Genomic DNA, 23,611 nt, shown 5'->3' with positions numbered 1-23,611 from the left:
ATACAGTCACATCGCGCAATACCAGTTTTGGTGCATATCAATCTAGCGAAACGGCCATGAGTGCGCCATGAGCATGGCATGTAAATCATGTTGTACATTTCATGCATGTCATCATTATCAGTTACCACCTTTCATTTACGTTCGTCATACAGTGGCGTCGCGCAATACCAATTTTGGTGTATACCAAGCTAGCGAAACGGCTGGGAATGCACAATGAGCGCGGCATGTAAATCATGACATACATAACCTGCATGTCATGATTTCCATGTTACCACCTCTCATTTACGTTCGTCATGCAGTTGCGTCGCGCAATACCAATTTTGGTGTATGTCAAGCAAGCGAAACGGCACGAGTGCGTCATGAGCATGACATGTAAATCATGTCGTGCATGTCATGCACGTCATGATTTTCATGTTACCACGTCTCATTTACCTTCGTCATACAGTCGCTTCGCGCAATACCAATTTTGGTGTACATCGAGCTAGCGAAGCGGCCGCGAATGCATCATGAGCGTGGCAATTAAGTCATGACATACATGACATGCATGTCATGGTTTTCATCTTAACTGTCATTCATGTTCTTCATACAGTCACATCGCGCAATACCAATTTTGGTGTATATCAATCTACTGAAACTGCCGCTAGCGCATCATGAGCGTGGCATGTAAATCGGGTCGTACATGACCTGCATGTCATGATTTTCATGCCACCACGTCTCACTTACGTTCGTCATACTGTCGTGTCGCGTAACACCAATTTTGGTGTATATCACGCAAGCGAAACGGACGCGAATGCACCATGAGCGTGGCATGTAAATCATGACATACATGTCATGGATGTCATGGTTTTCATGCTACCACCTGTTATTCATGTTCTTCATAAAGCCACATCGCACAGTAAAAATTTGGGTGTATATCAATCTAGCGAAACGGCCGCGAATGCGCCACGAGCGTGGCATGTAAATCATGTCATACATGACATGCATATCATGATTTTCATGTTACCACGTGTCAGTTATGTTCTTCATACAGAAATGTCTCGTCATACCAGTTTTCATGTGTATCCCTTCATTTAAACGGCCGCGAGCGCCCCGAGACCATGTCATGTAAATCATGCTGCACATAACATGCGCGTCATGATTTGCATGTTAGGACCTGTCATTATGTTCGTCATGAACTCTTGTCACGCCGTACCAATTTTGGTATATATGAAATTAACGAAACGGCCGCAAGAGCCCAAAGGCCGTGGAATGTAAATCATGCTGTTCATGACATGCGTGTCATGATTTTCATGATGTGACCTGTCATTTGTGTTCGTGATAAGGCCATGTTATGACACACCAATTTTGGTACACATCCGATTAACAGAACGGCCAGGGAGCCCAGAGGCCGTGGAATGTAAATCAATGCTGTTCATGACATGCGTGTCATGATTTTCATTGTATGACCTGTCATCTATGTTCGTGATAAGGCTATTTTATGACACACCGATTTTGGTATACATCCGATTAACGGAATGGCCAGGAGAGCACAAAGTCGTAGGCGGCTAGATAGATAGATAGATAGATACGCTCAAAGTCGCAGAAGTTCGCTAAGAAATGCTTCGCATTTAAAATTAGGAATACCAGTAAGTACTCTGAATATCCTCTCCTTTTGGGCTGCTTCATTGGAATTTAGTAACAGGAACGTCTGTGGGGCCCTCTGCGAATTTCTGAGTGGCACAATGAGATTACCTTGCTAATTAATTTTTTCTCAATTTATTGTTTTTCATTCCCCCCATACAAAATCTTGTGTATCTCTGTATTTCATATTCTCGTATAACGACAATATCTTTAGTTTATTTGAAAGAAGCCGCTTTTCCCTTTTCCTCTTTTTATTAATGTTCCAAGTTACTTTAACCACGGGGTTCTTGGCCAATGCCCCGCTGTGGGTATGAGCCAAAGTAAAGGAACAAGCAAGCAAGCAAGGCTCCCGCGTTGCCTTACGGAGGCGTACTGGGTATTTCGGCAATTCGCAAAAGAAAGAATTATGACGTAGTGGGCAATTCGCAACTGTACTTGCAGTAGACATTCCAACATAGCTTGAAATGCCATTGCTGCGCACACACAAGTTCCTTTCCTTGAGGCACAGTCGATGCTAGTGACTGCGAAGACGATGCGAACGGGGCCAAATTACGCTATCGCATTCTACTCCTAAAGGCGAAGCTCAAGCATCCTACAATTTATTTGTGTGCACTTTCATTCACCATTGCCTTTCGATTTGTGGCCGTCTTTGTGGCTTAGTGGTTACGGTGCTTGGCTGCTGGCAGGAACAAAGTGGGTTGAATCTCGATCGCGGCGACCACTTTCGATGAAGGTGAAACGCTAGAGGCACGTGCACTTTGGGATGTCGATGAGTGGTCGAAATTGTCAGGCGCCCTCCGGTACGGTGCATCTCGTAGACTCAGTCCATTTAGAACGTTAAGGACCAAGACAAATTGACAAACCTTTAGATTTGTAGTCTAGGCCGTGCACATCTAAGGTGAACACCTAATTAGTATTCAAATCCTCATAGACCCTGATGTTTGATACATTATTCGGAAAATTATTGAGGCAAAAGCCTTGGATATCTCTGCAAACACGAAAATTGACTATCGGCGACGGCGTCCTTCATCGGCGGCATCAACACTAGTGGTGGAAAAAGCCATCATCACGTGATGTCACAGATGCCCAAATTTCTGATGTCATCATGTCATCACTATGACGTCACCATGTGACATCATATGATGACGTCATCACATCACATCGTCGCTTGGTCAAACGTGGGCCGATCACGGCGACAGCGCAAAACTAGGTGAGGTGCAGAAAGCTTCCAGTTCCTCCGATTTTGGAAGCAGTGAAAAATCACGTTAGGAGCACAAAACTTTCGGAGGCGAGCACGGGTGAATCAGCACATCAGCTGAAAAAAAAATAAGTTGATAAGGTGCAAATAACTTGCAATGTGACCATTGGAGAGCTTGCCAGGATTTTTCCTTTTCTAGTCACTGGCACTCAGAGTGTGGAGATGGGATGGGAGTGCTTAGCGGTGGAAGCAAAATATTTAGCAATGACAGAGGAGAGAACTTTGAACTTTTTTGACAACGCACAACGACAACAAGATAAGCAAATAGCACTGAAGGAAAGAGAACGCAAGTATGAACGAGAAAAACACGAGCGCAAGTTTGAGCGTGCAAAAGAGCCGTTCGAAGTAAGGTTGAGACCAGCGCAACTAAATGGTGCGGCGCAACATAAACAGAATGTGACATCAGTTTCCCCTGCTCGCAGTCACCAAAACCCACCCGCATATGTCCAAGAAAATTGATTGCACCGTTTGAAGAAAGACGTGATGGCCTAGACGCCTATTTCCATATATATGAACGAAGTGCCCGGGGTCACGGTTGGGCTACAGTACTCAGTCTGTCTCTGGTTGCGGAAGCGTTAAGTGTTTTGGTCGGGTGCCGGCCGATGACTCAGTGGACTATGATAAAGTTAAGGAGACTATGTTACAAATATTTAGGTAGACGGCGGCAGGTTTCCGAGAGCGGTTTCGTGGGTGCCAGCCAAGTTTGTGTGCCGCTTGTAAAATTATTTTCATATAAGGGTAGAGATTGTGAATGTGGAGAAAGCATACGAAGGTATGGGTGATTACATGGTCATTGAGCAAATTCTAAATCGCTGTAGCAATAAGCAGTGTGTATGTTTAAAGAACGAAAGCTAACTTCACTCAAGGATGTTGCGCAGCATGCTGACCAATATTTGGATGCGCATGGGCTTAGAAACCTAGGGAAGACTGTTGAAGATGTCGCCAAAACACAACCAAATGGGACAAAGGTTAGGCCTCAGGGGCTACCGAATACAGCGCAGCGAGCACTCAGTCGTTTCCTCTGTAACCGCATTGTGCACCGGGCTATAAAGTGTCCAGCTGGGGATGGCCGTTCGCATCCACTAGTGTGTGAGCTGTGCAATAGAAGGGGACACCGCGCGAATGAGTAAGTCAGGGACCACCATGGAGGAAGGAAAAACGGAGGAGGGGCCCTGACGTCACTATCTGCGAAGCCATGGGGAAGCCGGAAGTCGGCCATATTGGCTGGGAAGATCCTCCTCGCTTGTTTACGTGTGAACAGCGCAGTAGAAGGCATGTTTCACTCTCCGGCTCGAAAACCGTGTGGGCGGCGCGGCGCGCGTGCCGTGGCGATTCGACACCAACGGAAGGAACACGGCGGGCCAACGCGATATTGATGGCGAAATCACTTAGTCCGAGTATTCTGCTCTTGCGCTGACAGAAGTTTATGTGAACACTGTAAATTATAACGTCAGATCTTGCTTTTATTTGCTTATCTGAAAAATGAAGATGCCTTATCAGCCGACCGGCCAAATTACTGTTCCGACGACCAAGGGCGTGCAATTTGTATCGCTTATTTTTTTAACTCTGTAGTTTTATGCTGCTGCTTTGTTTTCATCTGTTCTGGCTTTTAGCCAGGCTGCGAGCTAAATGGGCGATTCAAAAAGCAGCGCATTTTCACGGCACTAAAAATTGCTTTGCAATTCGTACTTGATCTACAAGCACAACCATTTATTTTGGTCGTGGTATGGGGAATCATTTTTACCTATCGACCAAGCTTCTGGTGACGAAGCACCGGGGAAATGTGGCGAGAAACAGCGCGCCGACAAGGAGGCAAGCACAAGAGAACGCCGCGAACTAGAGATTTTGACGCATATGGTATCAATGTCTATACGACTTTTGTTCGCGCACTGCACAGAAAATACGATGGCATAGTTCGATTACGTCTCTCTCACGCGGTACCCGGTGACCGCGCCCGTGCTTCACGTAAAAGCCCACCGGCGTCCGCATTGGGAACTAGTGACCTCGTGCACCGTGCTGATATGCCAACCCTACTAGAACACGTATGCTGTATGCTGAGAGTACACTGCAAGGAGCGACCATCGTGACTAAAGAAGGAGAATTGCTTTAAAGGGACGGACAACTGGTCTTTCTCGACCCATTTTTTACGGCGCGACAGAAGGCTCACCGTTCGTAGCGTTTGTAGCTGCAATGGTTAATCCCCAAAGCACGTAGTTACTTTACAAGCAGTATTTTTCGATATGAAATGAAAGGCTTTAAACACGGGCGCACCTTTCCTCCAGCAACGCTGAGAAACGATGGCGATACCGCCAGCCCTTCTCCCGATTTGTGAAATTTATCGTTGTTCTGCTTTCGCAGGAGTTGCTGTAACTATGCTTAAGCATGTTTATTTATAGCATTTCTATTATTTTTGAGAATGACAAGTTGTTACAATGAGATGATGTTGCATTAAACACATTCCCTATATTTGTACCTCGTTGGTGATGATGATGATGATGATGATGATGATGATGATGTCTGTTGCCTGTATCGTTTGGAGCGGTGGATCAACGGGCTATGCCGGATTGGCCAAGGAAGAAAAGGCAAAGCAAAAGTTAAGTTGAGAAGAAAATTTAAAAATGCGGAAGGAGAAAGGAAAGAAAAAGAAAAGAAAAGAAAGAGGTTGGTCAAATCCAATGCGCCAAGTAGCTGACGAGCGACCAACCAACCAACCAATGCGCCCTCGGCGCATCATACCCGCCGCTACCGCCGCGGCGCACGCGTTTGCTCGACCTCTTTCCTCCACCAGCACTCGAGCCGCCGCTTCGTAGCCTCCACCGCTTCCCAGATTGGCGGCTTGCCGGACCCGCGAAAACCGAGAGCCCTTGAAAAAGCGCTTTTGCCGTTTGTCGCGCCCATCGTGTTTTGTCCCGAGGTTCCAGAGCCCTGAGCATCATGTATCGCAGGTCGCAGGCCAGTACACTCTAGCCCATTGTGCCGGACTGTCTCTTCTGCTTCCTGGCACAAGGGGCACATCATGTCAAGCTCGGCAGTGTACCTGGCGCGCAGCGAGCGTGTCCTAAGTACACCACTTCGCGCCAAGCACAGTAGCCCGCTGCCCCTGGAGTTGTCATAAAAAGCCTCCTAAGCAATATACATCTTTACCTCCTGATACAAGGCCAGGCCCTCTTCGCTCGTCCCGACTCCCTCCATCTCTCGCTCTCCACCGCGCTAACCGATTCCCGCACCTTTTTCCTTGTGTCACGCTGGAGGGGGGCAGTCAGCCGGATAGCCTCCACCATGTATCGCTCCGACAGCGAGCGGGTTCGGGCGACCCATTTCGTCCGTACCGACCGGAGGTGTACGTACTTGTACACCTCCAGGGCCCAACGGCCATCTGGCAGGTCGATGAGGCACCTCTCGTAAGAGAGTTTGGCGACTGCCTCCGTCGCCTCGACAGACGACCACCCAAGATCGCCCTGTACTGCCTCATTAGGAGTGAAGGCGTGCACCCCAAGGCTGGGCGACCCGCTTCCCTTTGGCGAACCTCGAGCGCCTGCCTGGTCGCGGTCGAGAGGCACACCACAGCGTTACCGAAAGTCAGCGCAGGGACCGCAAACCCTTCCACAGTTCCCTGGTGACCTACTGAAGGCCCACAGAGCTCGTGAGCCCAGGAAGGCCCGGCGCTTTAAAGCCTTGGCACGCAACTCCTTCTCGTACCCGTATATATATTTCGTCGTTGCGGTCACCGTTACCCGGAGGCCCTCGTAACTCTTTATGCACTTAATTTCCTTGCCCTGCAGCAGGAAGGGCTGGTCCCGCACTGCCTCCTCTGGTGTGAACCGCATGGCCGCAGACTTCCTTGCACTGAAGATCAGCCCAAGATCCGTACCCTCCCCCGCACAGATGTCAAGCAGAGCCTGCATCTCGGCAGCATTGTCCACAGCAGGACTATGTCATCTGTGTAGAAGAGGGCAGGCAGCCTTCGTACCCTCTGAAAACTCTCCTCTATGTAGTTCAAATTGAATCCCAGTCCAGACTCTGAAAGCTTCCTCTCCATTCCGGCTACCTACAGCATAAAGAGCAGTGGTGACATCGGACAGCCCTGCCTGAGTCCCCTAGACACCTGAATCCGGGGAGTGATCAAGTTGCCCCACTGAACCACGGCCTCTGCGTCTGCATAAAGGCGCTGCACTAGGTTGCGCCACTCCTCTCGCCATTCCTCTCGCAAAGACAACATTGGGTATGGGCCCAATGTTGCCTGCGCCTGTGCCATGGGTGGCTTGTCCCGGCGTCGTTAACCTCCCCATGCACGAGCCAAGCAAAGTAATCGAAAACGTCACTACGCATATGCACGGCCGCGCAGATTAGCAGCCCGCGTCATTTATGAGACGAAGTGTAGGTAGCAAAACTATGTCGCTCCAAAATGTTAACGCCCTGGAAACCGCGCGCATGGTTGCATGAGCACGCTGAAAAGTTGCTCAAGACGCGCTGACGAGCATGGAATTATCACGTCACGCGAAGGAAGCGCCGCTTTAATGCACACTACCAACGCAGGCCTATATGTACATTTTTATGGAGCAATTCCTTTTAATATAAAAAAACGAACAATATTTCATTACTAACAAAAATATTGTCGACCGCGTACAGCAATCAACGGTCACGTGGCCGGGTTCATCGGATTGTTAATGTTATCGCCGCCAGTGGCACCACAGGTCATTTTTCGCGCCTTTCAATTAAGAAATAAACATATAAATTCACCTGTGACGAAAAAAAACACGGTTGATCCCTCCGTCATAGGAATCGGAATAACACGAAAGTAAAGCGTGCCCTTACAGAAGTAACTGAATGCTTACTGCACATTTATATAAGAGAGTTCGCTCAATGTATATTGACGTCTGGCAGCTAATGGTGCCGTTTAACGTGTCTGCACCCACTTTGATGATTGGTGGTTCATCTCCATCGCGACGACTAACGTCCATGTTACATGATTAAACAAACCCTTGTGGTAGCTGTAGTAGTTGACGCTGAAACTGTAATCAGAGAACGAGGTGTGATAGCCAGAAGAGCGTCGCATATTGCACGTAGAACTTGGTCGCCATCCCGCGGCATGTTAAAATGTGATTGAACACCACGGGCGGACTACAGGGAAACGCAAAGCGCGTCGTGCTGCCCCGGTAGCCCGGCTGCGATTTTGCTCGGGTGAGCGCTTGAGCATGGAACGCGGTGTTATAGCCAGGCGAGGCAGGCGCGCGTCGCAGAGCTATTTTTGGTTTGTATTAGCGTGATGCTGAGCGAGGCCGACGCTTTTACGACGCTTGGGCAAAGGTCGCCACCTCGCGGTGTGTTAAGGCATTGACAAAATTCAACTTCTATTGAAAACGCGCCGAATGTGACGGACGCGTAACGCTTGCAGGTGCTATTCGCGGAGGCCACAGCAGTGACGAATTACTTTACCTTACCACTCCCAGAGGTCAACACCACCCAGCCGGCCGGGAGAGTGGTAGATATAAAAGGCGCGTTCGTAAAGCCTCCAGACTCTGTGACCGTGGCGCAGTGGGTAGCGTGCCCGGCATCTGTTGTTGCCGACCGAGCGGTCGTGGGTTCGATGCCTGTTGACGGTACCTTTTTTTCTTTGCCATCTGGTTGTGTATATTTTTTTTCAACGTCATTTCCGTGACGGAAATACGTCACTGATGTCTTGGTGGACCCCGGCATAAAACACTTTCGTGTTAAAAACGGTTGGTTTGAGTCAGTGCGACGGACAATCTTTCCATCACTGGAGGCATATCATTTCATGTTCTGGGCAGTTGTCGGTCCATTGAATACGTACAAGCAAATTGTTACTTTAAACTTATAGAACGCGAAGCTATGATGGCCTCATTTCGTCTTGTGGTGTGGAAGTGTTTCGTCCGCTGTGACAAGCAGGAACACTGCACTACCGCCCCTGATCTGCAAGACGTTCATCGTGCAGATTCTGTAGCACAGTGGCTCCGTCCTGTCATGGTTCCTTAGCGCGATTTCTCTGAGCACATGAAATCCTTCATGTTCTTAATCCTCTGCACGGTCCCGTGGATACGCTCTCGCGTCACGCACAGTTCAGGTCCAGTGGCTACCAACATGATTTATAAACGTAGCTGTGTGCCATAACCGCCGGGACAACACTGCGGAGCTAAGAGGGCGGCAAAAAATTGGGGGACCCTTAAGCTTCGCCTTTAAGAGTTGAACGCAATAGCGAAATCCGGCCCCTAGTGCGCACTTCAACCACTAAGTGCATACTTATTAATGTGTTTTGTTACACACACGCGCGTGCGCGCACACACACACACACACACACACACACACACACACACACACGCACGCACGCGCGCGCGCGCGAATGGCACAAGTTTTCGATCTAAAGCAAGAGTCGCATGGCCTCTAAGATACACGCCGCGCGCTCGCCATCTTGGAGGCCATGAAGAGTCTCACAATGCCTCACAGATGGCAGCACATTATCTAGCGTTTGCTGTTTGCTTGTTGATATGTTTTCCGCTAGATGGACATAGTGGTCCATTTTTAGAGCTGTTTGAAAGTTCGTGTGTGTTTTAGCGGCGATGGCTGCACTATCCCGGCCTTTTTCGACGTAGTTTGATGGTCTCCCAAATGCGCCTACAAATCGCCGAATGGGCTCGTTTTCGTCGTGACACCTGTCGAACAAAATGCGTTAAGGAGACTCCTTCCACTACATAGCATTTATGTAGTGTTTTTTTCCGAAGTAGCTGCAAGTGATCTCGTGGCTTCGTGGTAGGACACCTGCCACGCGAACGGCCCGGGTTCGATCCTCAATGAAACCGAAATTGTTATTCTTTATTTTATTTGCTGCTTTCTCGATTTTTCGCTCACGGTCGATTTTTCGCTCACAACCAACGGTGCCGACACCGACAACGGAATTTCTGCGACACGAGCTCTCTAACGCTACCGCGTTAAAAGAATGGATACTGCCCGCCGTGATTTCGTGCAAGAGCTACGGAAACGCATATGCCGCCGCTTGCCGCAGCCACTGCACAGCAAGGAACGCAACGTAACCATTCCAAAGCCGCTATTATGCCCAATGGATATGGCCGCTAAGGCCTCATTTCTACCGCACTTTTCTCCCAGTGCGCGGGCTGGACAACTCTCCTGAGTTGTTTCCTTTCTCCGTGGGGACTACAGACAGAGTAGCTTTTATTGTGGACTCCCAGGACGATAGCATAAAAGGCGGGCAAGAGATGCAGAAAGAACACACCAGAAAGAAGAGAGAAATTGAACGTCACTCGCAAGGAGATTCTTTCCCTGTGCTAGACGGAGAGGTGCATGGACAAAGGGTGAAAGTTTTTATAGATACGGGCAGGTTTTGGTGAAACGGAGCTTAGTTGAGAAAGTAAATTTAATGCGAAGGTACGGAACAGTCATTTTGGTAGATAGTTCGGTGAGGAGGCCTCCAGAGGATCGTATTAAAGTTGCAACTCCATGTTACACACTTTGTGTGAGAGTAAAGTGCTGGGAGAAACCATGTAAGACCTGATATCGGGTACTGTGACGGGAACAAGGAAAGTAGATGAGCCTGATATGAGCTGGCAGAACAACGATGGAGGAACAGAATGCGCGCATTCTTACAATAGCGGAACAAAAGGAGAGTGGTCAAAGGGAATCACGCCGCAAAGGTTTACGGGAAGTGCAGACAGAAGTGGCCGAAGTAATGACGAGAGTTGCAGCAAAGAGAGAAGCAGAGGCCACGGACTTGATGGTGGTGACCATGCAGGATATAGACTTACCGTTATGGAGTTCTGCGAAGAGCAGAAAAAGGATGAGTTGTTCAAGCGTTGTTTTCAGAAGGTTCGAGAGACAAAGAAGCAGGAATATAATCGAGTTCTTAATACACAACAGACTACTGTATAAAAAATGCCAGTTCAATTCAGGAAGGGAAGTACAACAGCTTCTGGTACCCAAAGCTTTCAGGAAAACGATACTTACCTTGGGAGATGACAGTTTCATGGTGGGGCCTCAATGAGTGAAGAACACGTTGGCTTGAATTACAGAATTCTTTTGGCCGGGGATTGAAACCAAAGTTAAAAGATGCCTGAAGTCATGTGATGCGTGTTAGTAGCAAAAGGAGAGCAGGTAGAGCTCCGTTAGGGAATGTGCCCATGGTGGACATGTCCTTCCGCAATATGACGATTTTACCAGTAGAAGTTGCGTCAGAAAAATACAATGGGTAGGGGGTAATAAAGCGAGAAAACTGTTGATGTCGTTGAGAAGTTGAAATGCGAAGTAGTGATTGTAGCATTGTGCAGTAATGCACTGAGATTGGTTGCGTGGTGTTTAGAGTGATAGGGACAACTGGCTTATAAATCTGATTGATGAAGCTACCTGTGAAGCGTGTTTGGAAAGTGTGTGAAGAGGTGTCAAGTGAACCGCCATGCGAAGTGAAGAGACAGTATTGCAAGTGTTCAAGGGGCACATGCACTACATCAGAAAAGAAGAGTTTTCGGAGGGGGGCGTGGGGGACCATTACATAGACTGAGAATAAAACGAAGAAGATTGCTTTCGCCTTCGAGTCGTCTTAGGCGATTGCAGAAGGCACCCCGTGAGTTTTTTATCGTGTTTATCGACAGCACGATTAGATGTCATATAATGTACATTTCCCTCCTGGAATAGACGAAACGTTCTAGTTTTAAAGGCTTGAATACTAATCAGGTGTTGACCTTAGATGTGGTCGACCCTGTAAATACTTGAATGAAGAAACACTTTCGTCTAATTTTTCCTTAACTCTAATACAGGCTAACTTCAGATGAGTTCGAAGTTCTGAATCTTGGTTAATATGGTTACCAATTTCTTGCCTGTAGCTCAGCACAGATTCACATTACAGTTGTGCTCTGCAGTATCTGGTTTAAAAACCTGGTTTAAAAATCATTGCCAGGATTGATAGTGAACGACTGCCCCATTCTTGTGAATTGGCACCGTTGAACTACCATCGATGTCGCCATAGTTTTACAGCTATACAGAAATTGTACGTTGAGCAGACAAAAAATCTCACTGTGCGCATACAATCCCTCCTCTTCCATGCTGAACAAACATAAAATCTATATACCTGAAGAAATAATTTATTTTAGGTCAACACAATTGTTGATAAAATATTGGACAATCATTTTTTTTAAACAGGCCGGCCATGCTTAATACAGACAGATAATGAACTTTATAGAGAGTCCAGAGGAGCACCGCAGCCGAACAAGGCGGCAGCGCCGCGGGCCGCTTCCACGTGGGGACGGTTAAGGGAAAAAAATATGGCACATGAGAAGCCAAGGACAAGTTTTTTATCAATTGTGTCTCCCTCTGATATAAGGCATAATTATGCACCATTGTTTGAAGCATTAACCACTTTTTTGCTAGACTCAAAAATGCTTTCACATAATTTTTCCAAATGTGCCTCTTTTTTCAAGATTCAAGTTTATTGACAGAATCGCAAACTGCAGTGCATATATGAAGGTACAAAATTTTCAGAACGAGGCCCTAAAGTAAGAACTGTGCCATCATAATCGGACAAAGCAATTTTAGTAAGCACAGGAATGGATTGATTATACGAGTTCGGATTGAATATATATATATATATATATATATATATATATATATATATATGCAAACATAATAAATGAAAGAAATACATAAAAGGACATCAATACAGAGCACTAAAACTGAATAATAAGCCAACTAATGTGGCGAAAGCAGGCATGTTTCATAGATGATTGTGCATGCACTTTGCAGATTTCTGCGTATACGGCCATCGCGGCTGATTCATATTCTCCTGTTTTTGTTTTCTTTTTTGTGTTTCCGCCTAGCCGCTAGGACGGAACGACAAATAATTGAGAATGTGTTAGTTAAGCTTCGTTAGATGGGAAGAGGTGTGAAGCAAGTGCAAGCAGATTAGCGAGGTTATGCTGCAACTTAGGTTGCTCATAGATATAAAAAGCCGGTATATATTATGCTTGCATCCAAGCAAAATATAGAGTGCTTTCTTCCTGCTATCATCGGCCGCATTTTGAGGGCAGAAGCAACACAACCCGGAGGGGAGCGTAAGCGCGCAGCTGCCACGATCTTGCGATTGCAATGCGTTGTAAGAAATTGAGGCAACACGATTATACTTTTATCACAGCAATCAAACACCGATGCTCTCGTGTATGATCTTCACACGATAGGCTTCAAATAATAAAATTGAAACCGCTATTCTGCTGCCTTAATACCGTCCGCAAATAATATTTCTTCGCAGATTAACAGATTCCCGCGTGGCAAAGTGTTCGGCGGCTCGAGCTCGATCAACCATATTATTTACGCTCGGGGAAACCGCAAAGACTACGATAATTGGGTATCCCGGTATGGCGCCGAGGGCTGGTCTTTCAACGACGTGCTGCCAGATTTCATCAGTATTGAAACATCTTACTTAGGCATCGACAATGGTAAGAGATTCCAATCTGACCTAATCTGCATGCAACTGGTGGTTGTTTCCACGATCGCGTGAACACAAACGAAATTGGTGTGTTGCTGGTTTTACTGATATATGCACACGTAAAAAGACGGAGTTGACACTTCATCGTTTGGCTGCTTGGGAAAAACCACATCCAATAATCTTGCATTTCGGCTCAGTGTCTCGCAAGAAGCTTCAGGGTCTATTAGTAATTAGCAATTTTTTTTACCATACTTCGCCATGCATCGTGGCACTTAATATTTGGTCGTAGAAATTCTGCTGCCCTACAGGGTTGCTGACGCTTTCTGACTAAAACTTACGAGCCATCGGCAGAAACCATTACCTCCAAGAAACTACGTACACTGCACAGAAAAACAATTTCTATGTCGAAGCACACATGCGAACGTAGGTTAATTAGATTGAATCCGTTGAAATATATTATGTATAGTAAGCAAGCACGCCTTCACAATATCACAAAATGCCATTTCATTATCTCCTTCTGTTATTATGCTACACTAATTAAATGCCGTAGTTTATACTAAACACATTTTCTATAATTCGCACTAGCTATTCAGGTAACATTTCTATTTCTGTGCGAATATCGCGTTTGTTCGTATACTTTTTCAAAGGAAAGCCGGCCCGTGTTCTTGTAAAACGATGCCTAAATGCCACGCCACTTGCGCTTTTCCAGGAAGCTGAAAGTAGGAAAAGGGAGATTTCTTGCCTCACCAGGTGTTCGTGAGCAGAGAGGGCATCGCTAGTTACAATGCGTCACCCCAAGTTATCGTGCGAGTTTTCTTTTTTTTTTTGCGTTTCATTCCCGTGCTGTACGGCGCTACGGGATGTATTATTCGCGCAAAGTGAATTTTTACACTGCAAGAGCGGCCGGCTCAAAAACTTTCTGTGGCCGTATTTCCGCAAGCCAACGCATATTATCATTACCAATTAGCGAGCCGACAGGACTCAATCACAGACATAAGTTGCTGCGTCTCGCGCCTGTCATTCCTCGCCTCATCCGGCATTGAAACGTAGAATGTAGAATTATGTCGCTGATGGTAACTGAATTAAGCATTGATGATATCTATGCCCGTTGATGCCCTTGGATGATGTGCGTGTCCGAGCAGCCTCGGTTGTTTTTCTCCCATGCGCATACGCCCACTCATGTGTGCGATCCCTTCCGCAGAGAATGAAAACAGCATCATCGTTTTTGTCAGCCCGGGAGTTTGTTCGGAACTCCACGGCCGTTGCGCGAAGCATCGTTCTTCAATGTAAATATTTTTGAACATGTCTGTCACAACGAAGTATGAGAAAACAGGACCTCATTACCCACTATAGCAAGGTGTAAAATGGCACTGCTTCACTGTCTTATCACAATAAACCTGCGCTAACAATGAAGCCCGAAATGGCAGGTTGCCGGAATTGTAGCAATTTGCTGGCCATTTCCATAAGGTACCTACAAGAGCGTCTCAGGAACATAAAATTGTCATTGCCTAGACCTGGCAGAAACGTCGTCGTAGTAGCCTTCAAGTGTGTATTACTGAAGTATTTATCGTGTAGAAGCAAACATGTACTTACGGTGAGCCCTGTTTTTTTACAGGCTACCATGGCGACAGTGGAGAAGTACCGGTCAGTTTCCCCAGCTCACACACAAAGGCTAGTGACTTGTTCTTAGAAGCTGGCCGGGAACTTGGTTACAGCAACGACGACTATAATGGGCCGAACCAGACAAGTAAGATAGCTCTACCACATCACAAGGGAATGCACGGCTCACACCGAAGAGCAAACGGTGGATAATACCAGATTGAGGTGGGAGGCATTGCTGTCCAGCCCTGTCCTCGGTGACCAGCTCAGGCTGGTCCGGAGGGCCAAAAGGATGGCGAGGGCCAGCGGTGCCTTGGAATAGGGACCCGACCACACGGCGTTGCCTTGTTTTAAAGGCAACGGTGGCTTGCGCAAATAAATATTTGTTCTTCTTAGAAATTATAAGAAGCATGCTTCGGAATGCTCATTTACAAATACCAAACAAAGCGGACGAGGGAGCGCCGCCCGTCGTAGCCTAATTACTAGAGAGTGGGACGCGCAAGTCCAAAGGCGTTGGCTCGGATCACAGCTACTCAAAGGGATCCACTTCATTATTTTTTTCAAGTTAGTTCATAAGCATTGAACCTTGGCTGAAGAAACAACAAGTAATACCCCCCTCCCCCCCCCCCATGCTTTTCTTCGCTTCATTATATTTTTGTTATCTAACAAAGAAACGAGCCCTTCCAAGAATTCTTCTTTCCTAGATTCACAGTGAGGACTTCGTATCGACAGACTTGATGCCTTAGGTAACATGCGCACGTTTCTTGGTCCGCTTCAAACTCGTGAAAAGTTCACATGCCACGTGACGCCCTCTGGCAAGGAGAGTGCTGTACATTTGCGTCCTTGGGTACGTGTGGCGCTGGCTAACACGCCCAGGGATTAGACGCACATAAATACTCAAGAATGTTTACGAGGGAGCGCCCTCCATCGTAGCTCAATTGGTGGAGAATCGTGCGCATAATTCGAAGGTTGTGGATTCGGATCCCACCAGCGGAAAGGGTGCTTCGTCTTGTACTTGAATTCATTTAATTGTTGTCATAAGCAATGCACTACAACTAAAAACAAACAAAAAATGTCACCTACGCTTTCACGGGTTCATATCTGTTGCGTTCTAATGGTTGCGTTTACTAGAGAAACGAGCCCTTTGAGCAATTTCCCGTATATGCAAACAATGACGCTGGCTGTATCAGATATTTCAGTGTTTTCGCTATTACGCCCGCAGAGCACGCGCTAAAGTTAAATTGCTTCAAATGGGTTATGCAATTCCTCTAATAGCCGTAATACCCATTAATATGCTCCAGTGTAGCTGCCCTTTAGTCGCCCTATTATAGGCGTTGTGAATTTTTATTTTTCCGCTAGCCTTTCTTTTTGGCTGGGACTCTGCCATAAACGGAAGTGCACTTATCATTTGCAACCGCATTTCTGCTTGCAAATTCAGATCTTATAAAAGTTGTAAACACAAATATGACGAACTTTTTTTAATTGTCCTTCGTACAAATATTGGCATATATATATTCCATGTTGTCAATGTACGAGGGAAGGTGTGCAAATGGTTGCGTACCAATTTGTGTTTCTTTCAGGCTTTTCCCGCGTACAAAATAACATCAAGAATGGAGAGCGCTGGAGCTCAAGTAAATCATTCATCACCAATGACGTTCGCAGAAGGAAGAACTTTGACGTCGCACTTTACGCGCATGTGACGAAGGTGAGGAGGTGTATAAGGTTCATCTGTTCCGCACGCAGAATAATATCTATTCTGTTTACTGCTGAATTGTCTTGACCACCGTACAGATGCTGTAAAAGTATATTTTACTTTAAATTCGCCCTTAATTAACAAAGTAAAGCAAGCCTCATACGTGAGCGACTTTTGCAGGTGATTTTCCAAGGGATGAATGCTGTGGGCGTGGAGTACAAACGGTACCTCGGAACACATACCGTTCGGGCAAGGAAAGAAGTCATACTGTGCGCTGGAGCCATTGCTTCTGCACAGCTGCTGATGCTATCTGGCATTGGCCCTCGCGACCATCTCGAGTCACTGGCGGTAAGAGGACCCTTTGCTTTTCATCTATTTTATTCTCACTATGCTGCAGTTAATCCGCTATGCCACCTACAGGAACTAAATAATCTGATCTATACGTAATACCCAGAAACATATTCATAGTTTGCGCATTCGTAATTTGGTACCAGTAGAATATAACTGAATACGCAATTTCAAAATTCGTCGAGGCAAATCTTCTGTTAAAATATAAATGAAGTGGTGTTCACGTGAAGCGGTTACTTCAATATAATGACACTGCACAGGCTGCCATGCGTCCCGCGATGCAAAAATATTGCGCTTTCCCAGCGCCCAGCAGGCCGTCCAGCTAAATAACCACGGTACTTGTCTAAGCTGCTGGGGAAACAGCACAAAAAGACCAGGACAAAGGAAACACAGTACACTGGACGAGGCCTGTACTTACAACTCAAACTTTGTTGCAACAACCACTCGATTTTACAGCGCACAACACTGCACCGCCTTTCCGATCGAAACTGTCAAGTCAAAAAGCAGCACAAAAGCAGCTTACGTTGTTATCAAAAGTTAGCATGTGTACTTAACACCAGGCGCACCTTCCGCGCTCATGTAAAATGCAAACAGGTGAAAACAGATACAGCCAAAGCTTAACAAAGATTAACAACCAGCAGGATAAAATGAGCAAGCCAGTTATGAGGCGTTCGCACTGTTAACGCGATAAGAGTTCATGTGAGTGAATCGATGAAGATTCGAAAGTGACCAACAAAAACACGATAAAAGAATTGCATTATCGTCGTATGAAATATTTGCGAAATTGAATTTCAGCATCAGTGAGGAAAACAGATGGCTTGGTGACGCAACTGCCTTCTTCTTCTTCCCTTATAAAAAACGCTTCGACAATTTCACGTTCATGTTTACAATTTGCTGTTTTCAAAACTGGGTTTCTCTTTGCAATGTTTAAGCATCCCGTTTTGTTGCGCACATTGAAATTGTGTTCCTTTTTAGCTTCGCAAACGCGGAGCGCACTTATTTTGATTCAATGCATCGGGTCAATAATCTCCTTAGCAACGGTACCATAACACTTCATGTCTAAGAAAAATGTTCGTTGCAAATAAGAAGCGCTTTTCTAAACTTTGAAATTTGTGAAATGATTACTGCTGCACAAGAATACTCCTCACATGTTTCAGATAAACGTTATTGTTGACCTTCCTGTTGGCGAAAATCTATACGATCACGTGACTGTGAACGGAATCGCTGCATCCTCGGCTGAGAATATAGAAATTAACTACTACTTGCCATCTACAGTGCCAAAGTACTCGCTCTTTAGAACAGGTAAGCCCAGACCAGCATCCAATCCAGCTGCATGTTTCGTAATATTGTTTTGCTAAATCTTTATACGATGCACATGCATGCATGATATCCGCATAACCCTTGAGGAGAAAAGGGTAAAATACGCAAAGATGTCGTTTCATAATGTTTTTTTTTTCTTAAGCTGGAATTATCGGTATGTGTTATAACGAGTGGTTCAAGCTTTTGCCTGACACCAGAAGATATCAATATTACATTGATGCTAATTGCAGTGATGCATATTTTCCCGAAAATTCGGAAATATAGCCCGTAGTATTTATCTGATACTGCAGGTTTGCTTGTAGCTCTAAATACTAGCCAAATACTTAGAAAAAAATGTAGATAACAAAAGAAACGAAGTTAGCCGGCACCCAGTGCTCCCAAGAAGTAGTGGAGAACTTTCAAGAAATAATTATTTTTTCCTAGAGGCCTAAAAAAAGCATGTCAACAGGTGGTGTTTGTAAACGTAGGATTACACCACGCGGCATTTTACACGTGGGAGAAAATGTTCAACTGTCTTTTCAAGCAATCGAAAAGTTTGTGACCGCTTTTCGTGATACAACTTGCACGTTGTACAATGAAAATAAATGCGAGTTATATTACAATTTTCTACTTGTTCACGCATGCTTCTCCATTAAAACAAGCCAGTCATGAACTCTGCTTCGATCCACATGAAGTGGTGCTCTGGTTAAATATATGTACGCGTTTCATTGTGTGACCAGGAAATGCTGTGCTCGCGGTTACTTTCGAAAGACGACCGAGAATTATCATAAAGGCAAAAGAATTGATATCACAGAATAGTCATCATCCTTAATCCCGAGTTCTGGAACTTTTGTATTGACTAAAAATGGCGCAATCTGGGTTGCATACAAGGAATTAAAGTAGGTAATCACAGTACACGAACGTTATATGGAACAATCTGAGTAGAATTATCATGATATAATTCTACTCGGAATGTAGATACAAGAACGCGGCTACCTGCACAGCGCGTGTTGGTAAATAGGCTCCAACAGTTATTAGTAATGGTCAGATATACTAAATGATGTGGTTGGTTCCTACCTCTTAAATTGTTTTTAAGAGGAAAACAGTGGCAGTCGCGCAATCAAGACTAAACAAAATAAATAAAATAATGCACTTTGCTAGTAATTTTTTGTAACAGAATTCTAATGTGTACTGCCAGTCTCGTAATTTTAAGTCATTGCGAGCCTCTGAAAATGCAAAAATCTAAACCTTGATGCTACAGTGAGCCTCCTATTGGTTTTATCTAATTAACGATGCTTACCGGACAACTTAACTTATCGGTATACGCAGCGCGAAGCACCTCGCGCGAAAGTACAGAAAAAGCAAAAAAAAAAAAAACGCCAGGCCTGCGCGGAAAGCACAGCACAGTCACAGCGAAAGCTCGAAGAGCGGCATTTCTAGAGCCCGTTATAAACTCTCTCGTGGCTACTAATACAACTACACTAGCAACGTACCCACTACGCCACAAACGATAATTTTTGTGAAGTTGGAAGCACCCACCACGACATTACTCGTCATTCTGCGGAGAATCGAGGTACCATCTTTAAGGCATTATGTGCAGTTTCTTGATGCAACGACTGATGACGATGAAGAATTATGACTGAGCCTTTTGTAATCGGTTGGAAGCTTTAAATCACCCACGAATTACGTAATTCGCATTGTGTGGCGCCAGGTCGTTATTTCATTCTCCCACCACACTTTATAAGATACGCTAACGTGAGAAAGAGATAGAGAAAGGGAAATAAGTTTATGGAGACGCTGAGGAAATGCATTATGGGAGCCTTATGGGCTTCCTTGGCAACCAATAGAAGTGCACTTGCGCGGAACCCACTACACTATAAATCATAATTTTTGTGAACGAAGAAAGCAGCCACTACGCAATTTTTCGTCATTCTTCGCAGAACCATGGTATCTGCTAAACACCAGTAAGGCATTATGTGCACTTTGTTGACGCTGTGGCTAATGACGAAGAAGAATTATGGCAGACCCCTTTGTAATGGGTTGGGAGCATTCAACAACTCACTCGTTGCACAATTCCCATTGTGTGACGCCTGGTTACAGAATTCGCATTGTGTGACACTTGGTTGTTATTTTACTCTTCTACCACGCTACATTACATATGTTAATGTGGTTCCTCCCCGACATGAAGACTGTATAGGACCTTTTCGCAAAGCAGTTTCAAGCACCGGCATGGCTCAGAGGTTGAGTACTGGGCTCCTACGCAGAGGGCCCAGGTTCGAACCTCGTTCCATCCTGGAATTTTTTTCTTATTTCGTTTTTTTTTTTTCTTATTTCGAGCGATAGTGGTTACGGACACCGGCGGCGGTGGTGGCGCACAACTACGGCGCCAAAAACGGCCGGTGAAATGATCTCATAACAGCTGTAAAAGAGAACGTGCCCAGGAGAGCAACGGCAAACCTACGAGGTCTGTTATAGATGTATCCGACCTTTGGTGGAAGAAAAAAAAAAGTGGCATAATTGGAGCGTTGGAAACCTAATCCCCCTCAAAGTAGTCCCCTTGAGACTCCACACACTTCTCCCAGCGGTGCTGCCATTGTTGGAAGCATTCTGAGAAGGCCCTTTTCGGAATGGAGTTTAGCTCAGCTGTCGTTGCAGCCATAATGTCCTCCCTTGTCTGAAATCGCTCTCCTTTCAATGTCCTCTTGAGTTTGGGAAACAGCCAGAAGTCGCAGGGGGCCATATCAGGAGGTAAGGAGCCTGTTGAACTACAGGAGTCTGACTTTTCACCAAAAAAAGTCTGAACTAAGTGTGAGGAATGTGCAGGAGCATTGTCGTGATGGATGCGCCAGTTTCCTGTTGACCACAACTCAGGTCTCTTGCGCCGCACAGCATCACGTAGGCGACGGAGGGCATCCCTGTAGTACTCTTTGTTGACTCTTTGACCCTGTGGTGCGTACTCGTGGTTTGCCACACCGCGGGAGTCAAAGAAAGCACTCAGCATCACTCTGACGTTGCTGCGCACTTGGCGGGCCTTTGTGGTCTTGGTGACGTGGAATGCTTCCACTGTAACGACTGGGATTTGGTTTCCGGGTCGTACCCGTACACCCAAGACTCGTCACCAGTGATAATGGTGTTCATGAAGTTAGGGTCACTGCTTGTGAAATTCAGCATGTCCTGTGAGACTTCAACACGAAGTTGCTTTTGCTCCACCGTGAGCAGTTTCGGCACGAATTTCGCCGCAACTCTCTTCGTGGCCAAATCTTCGATCATAATGGAATGTGCAGAGAAAGTGATGATGCCCACCTCTTCCGCGATTTCCCGTATAGTCACACGACGGTCCCGCATCACCACAGCGTTCACTGCGGCGATGACCTGGTCATTTCGGCATGTTGATGGCCGACTGGAGCGTGGCTCGCTCTCCACCGTATGTGCGGCCGTCTTTAAACCGGTTGTACCACTCTTTAGTCTGTGTGCGGCTCACAGCGTCGTCACCGAAAGCCGTCTTGATCTTCCCAACGGTTTCCACTTGGCTGTCGCCCAGTTTCTGACAAAATTTGATGCAGTAGCGCTGCTCCAGTCGCTCCGTCATTTTCCTTGCAGTGAAAAATCGACGAGAGCACTGCGCACGACCTCACTCAAACGCTGCGTCCCAGCGACTGATGCTATTGGCAGGCGGGAAAAAATTCACGCATGCGCACGAAGGTTCAAGGTTGGCTGATGCAAGCGCGCTTGTTTCAAATCCATCAGGTGCTCGCAAAAAAAATAATAAGGTCGGATACTTTTTTAACAGGCTTCCTATCAGTTCGCGAACGATTTTGTGGTGTACATCAAAGGATTTCGCTCAGCAGCATGGGAAATAATGTGTGTCTCTTTGTTGTTTCACCAGAACCCTTAATTTCTAACAGGCTTCGACGCATTAGCGACAGGAATAACACAACAAACACAATAAAGAAGACAAAGACAAGAGATCATCTTTGTCTTCTTTCATGTATTTGTCGTTTTATTCCTTGATCTATAATATGTGTCAGCCCGTTGCGCACGACCAACTAGCCCAACAATCAATGATTTCAAGACATATTCCTGAGTTTATAGTTTATGCTGTGTCTTTGTTGTTTCGTTTGGCTCACTTTAAGAAAAACTACCAACTCGTCCAGCAAGCCGTCCTTCTCAGAAGTTAAATAGGGATTATCGTATATGTCTTGGTATCCACTAGCGGTTTTTTTTTTGCGAGCGAAAACTATCAGTCCATATTTTTCCGTCTTATTTAGCAATCATAAACAGTTATTCTTGGTATATCTGCACTGTACTAAACACGAGATGGTCACGGGACACACGAGCTATGTTACTTAGATTTAGGCTATGAAGCGTAACGTGTGGAATGCGCCACATCACGCCACGTTGACGACGCATTTCACAAAAGTTGTGGTAGGCGCTAAGTTTACAGGTTGGGCTTTCTGTTCCGTATCACTTTAATTATTTAAGCAAGCCTTACATACATACATACATACATACATACATACATACATACATACATACATACATACATACATACATACATACATACATACACACACACACACACACATACATACATACATACATACATACATACATACAGTGTGATTGTGGAAACTTTCATATGCCCACAGCTGTCGGTCTAGAGCACAAAAAATTGCACCCTGTGAAAGTGTGAAAGTGTGTGTGCTGCGAAGCTTTTAGGCCAGTGGTATCGAACTCACCTCAAACAGCGGGCCGCAGCCGCGAAATTTAATCCCACAAGGGCCGGGACGATGAAGGTGGTGGGAACGGGAGAGGGAGGAGGGGGAAGCGTAGAGAGAGTTTCAACGATATTTCAAAAAACGCCTTTCTCATGTCCAATATATGGGTCATTTCAGAAGCTGATTTGATGTCTGCTTTCGAAGAACATATCAATACTGATGTCCGCAATGACAAAAATCTGGGCGCCGAATCTGAAATATTTTTTCGTTCCACGGTGATGTCTTAACTCAAAGTAATCGCATGGGAAGCCTCAAGAAAAAAAAATGCTTGACACTAGTCGCGTCTCTGTAGCTTACCCGAACAAAGCTCTATTAATCGTGATAGGCGAGAAAGTAATGCGAGTACCATTTAGCAAAGTCACAAATCCTTGTTGCTTGTGAAGGCGCGGGCCGCTAGAGAAAGGTCCACGGGCCGCATGTTTGAGACCCCTGTGTTGGACAAACACCATCACCGCGATTAACGCTACAAAAGCACTACCACTGGATCTGATGTTAGACAACTATCACCGCAGCTGCGGATGTATTAGCTTTATTTACGATCTGTACCGCGCGGCTAGGTGGTCGTTACACGGCCT

At 45.8% G+C, this 23,611-nt stretch overlaps 1 protein-coding gene across 1 annotated transcript in view; it reads left to right on the top strand.

Moving 5' to 3' along the window:
* The window catches only part of LOC119385465 (glucose dehydrogenase [FAD, quinone]), a 55,259-nt gene that overhangs the window by 5,150 nt on the left and 26,498 nt on the right, over window positions 1-23,611 (top strand). The window contains exons 2-4 of the mRNA XM_037652893.1: window positions 13,143-13,329; window positions 14,935-15,066; window positions 16,805-16,959. Of these exons, the coding sequence (XP_037508821.1) occupies window positions 13,143-13,329; window positions 14,935-15,066; window positions 16,805-16,959 (474 nt within the window). The remainder of the gene's footprint in view (window positions 1-13,142; window positions 13,330-14,934; window positions 15,067-16,804; window positions 16,960-23,611) is intronic.

The sequence above is a fragment of the Rhipicephalus sanguineus genome, chromosome 3 (assembly GCF_013339695.2).
Source record: "Rhipicephalus sanguineus isolate Rsan-2018 chromosome 3, BIME_Rsan_1.4, whole genome shotgun sequence".
In the NCBI taxonomy this organism is placed as follows: Eukaryota; Metazoa; Arthropoda; class Arachnida; order Ixodida; family Ixodidae; genus Rhipicephalus; species Rhipicephalus sanguineus.
This window is presented reverse-complemented; position numbering and strand designations above follow the sequence as displayed.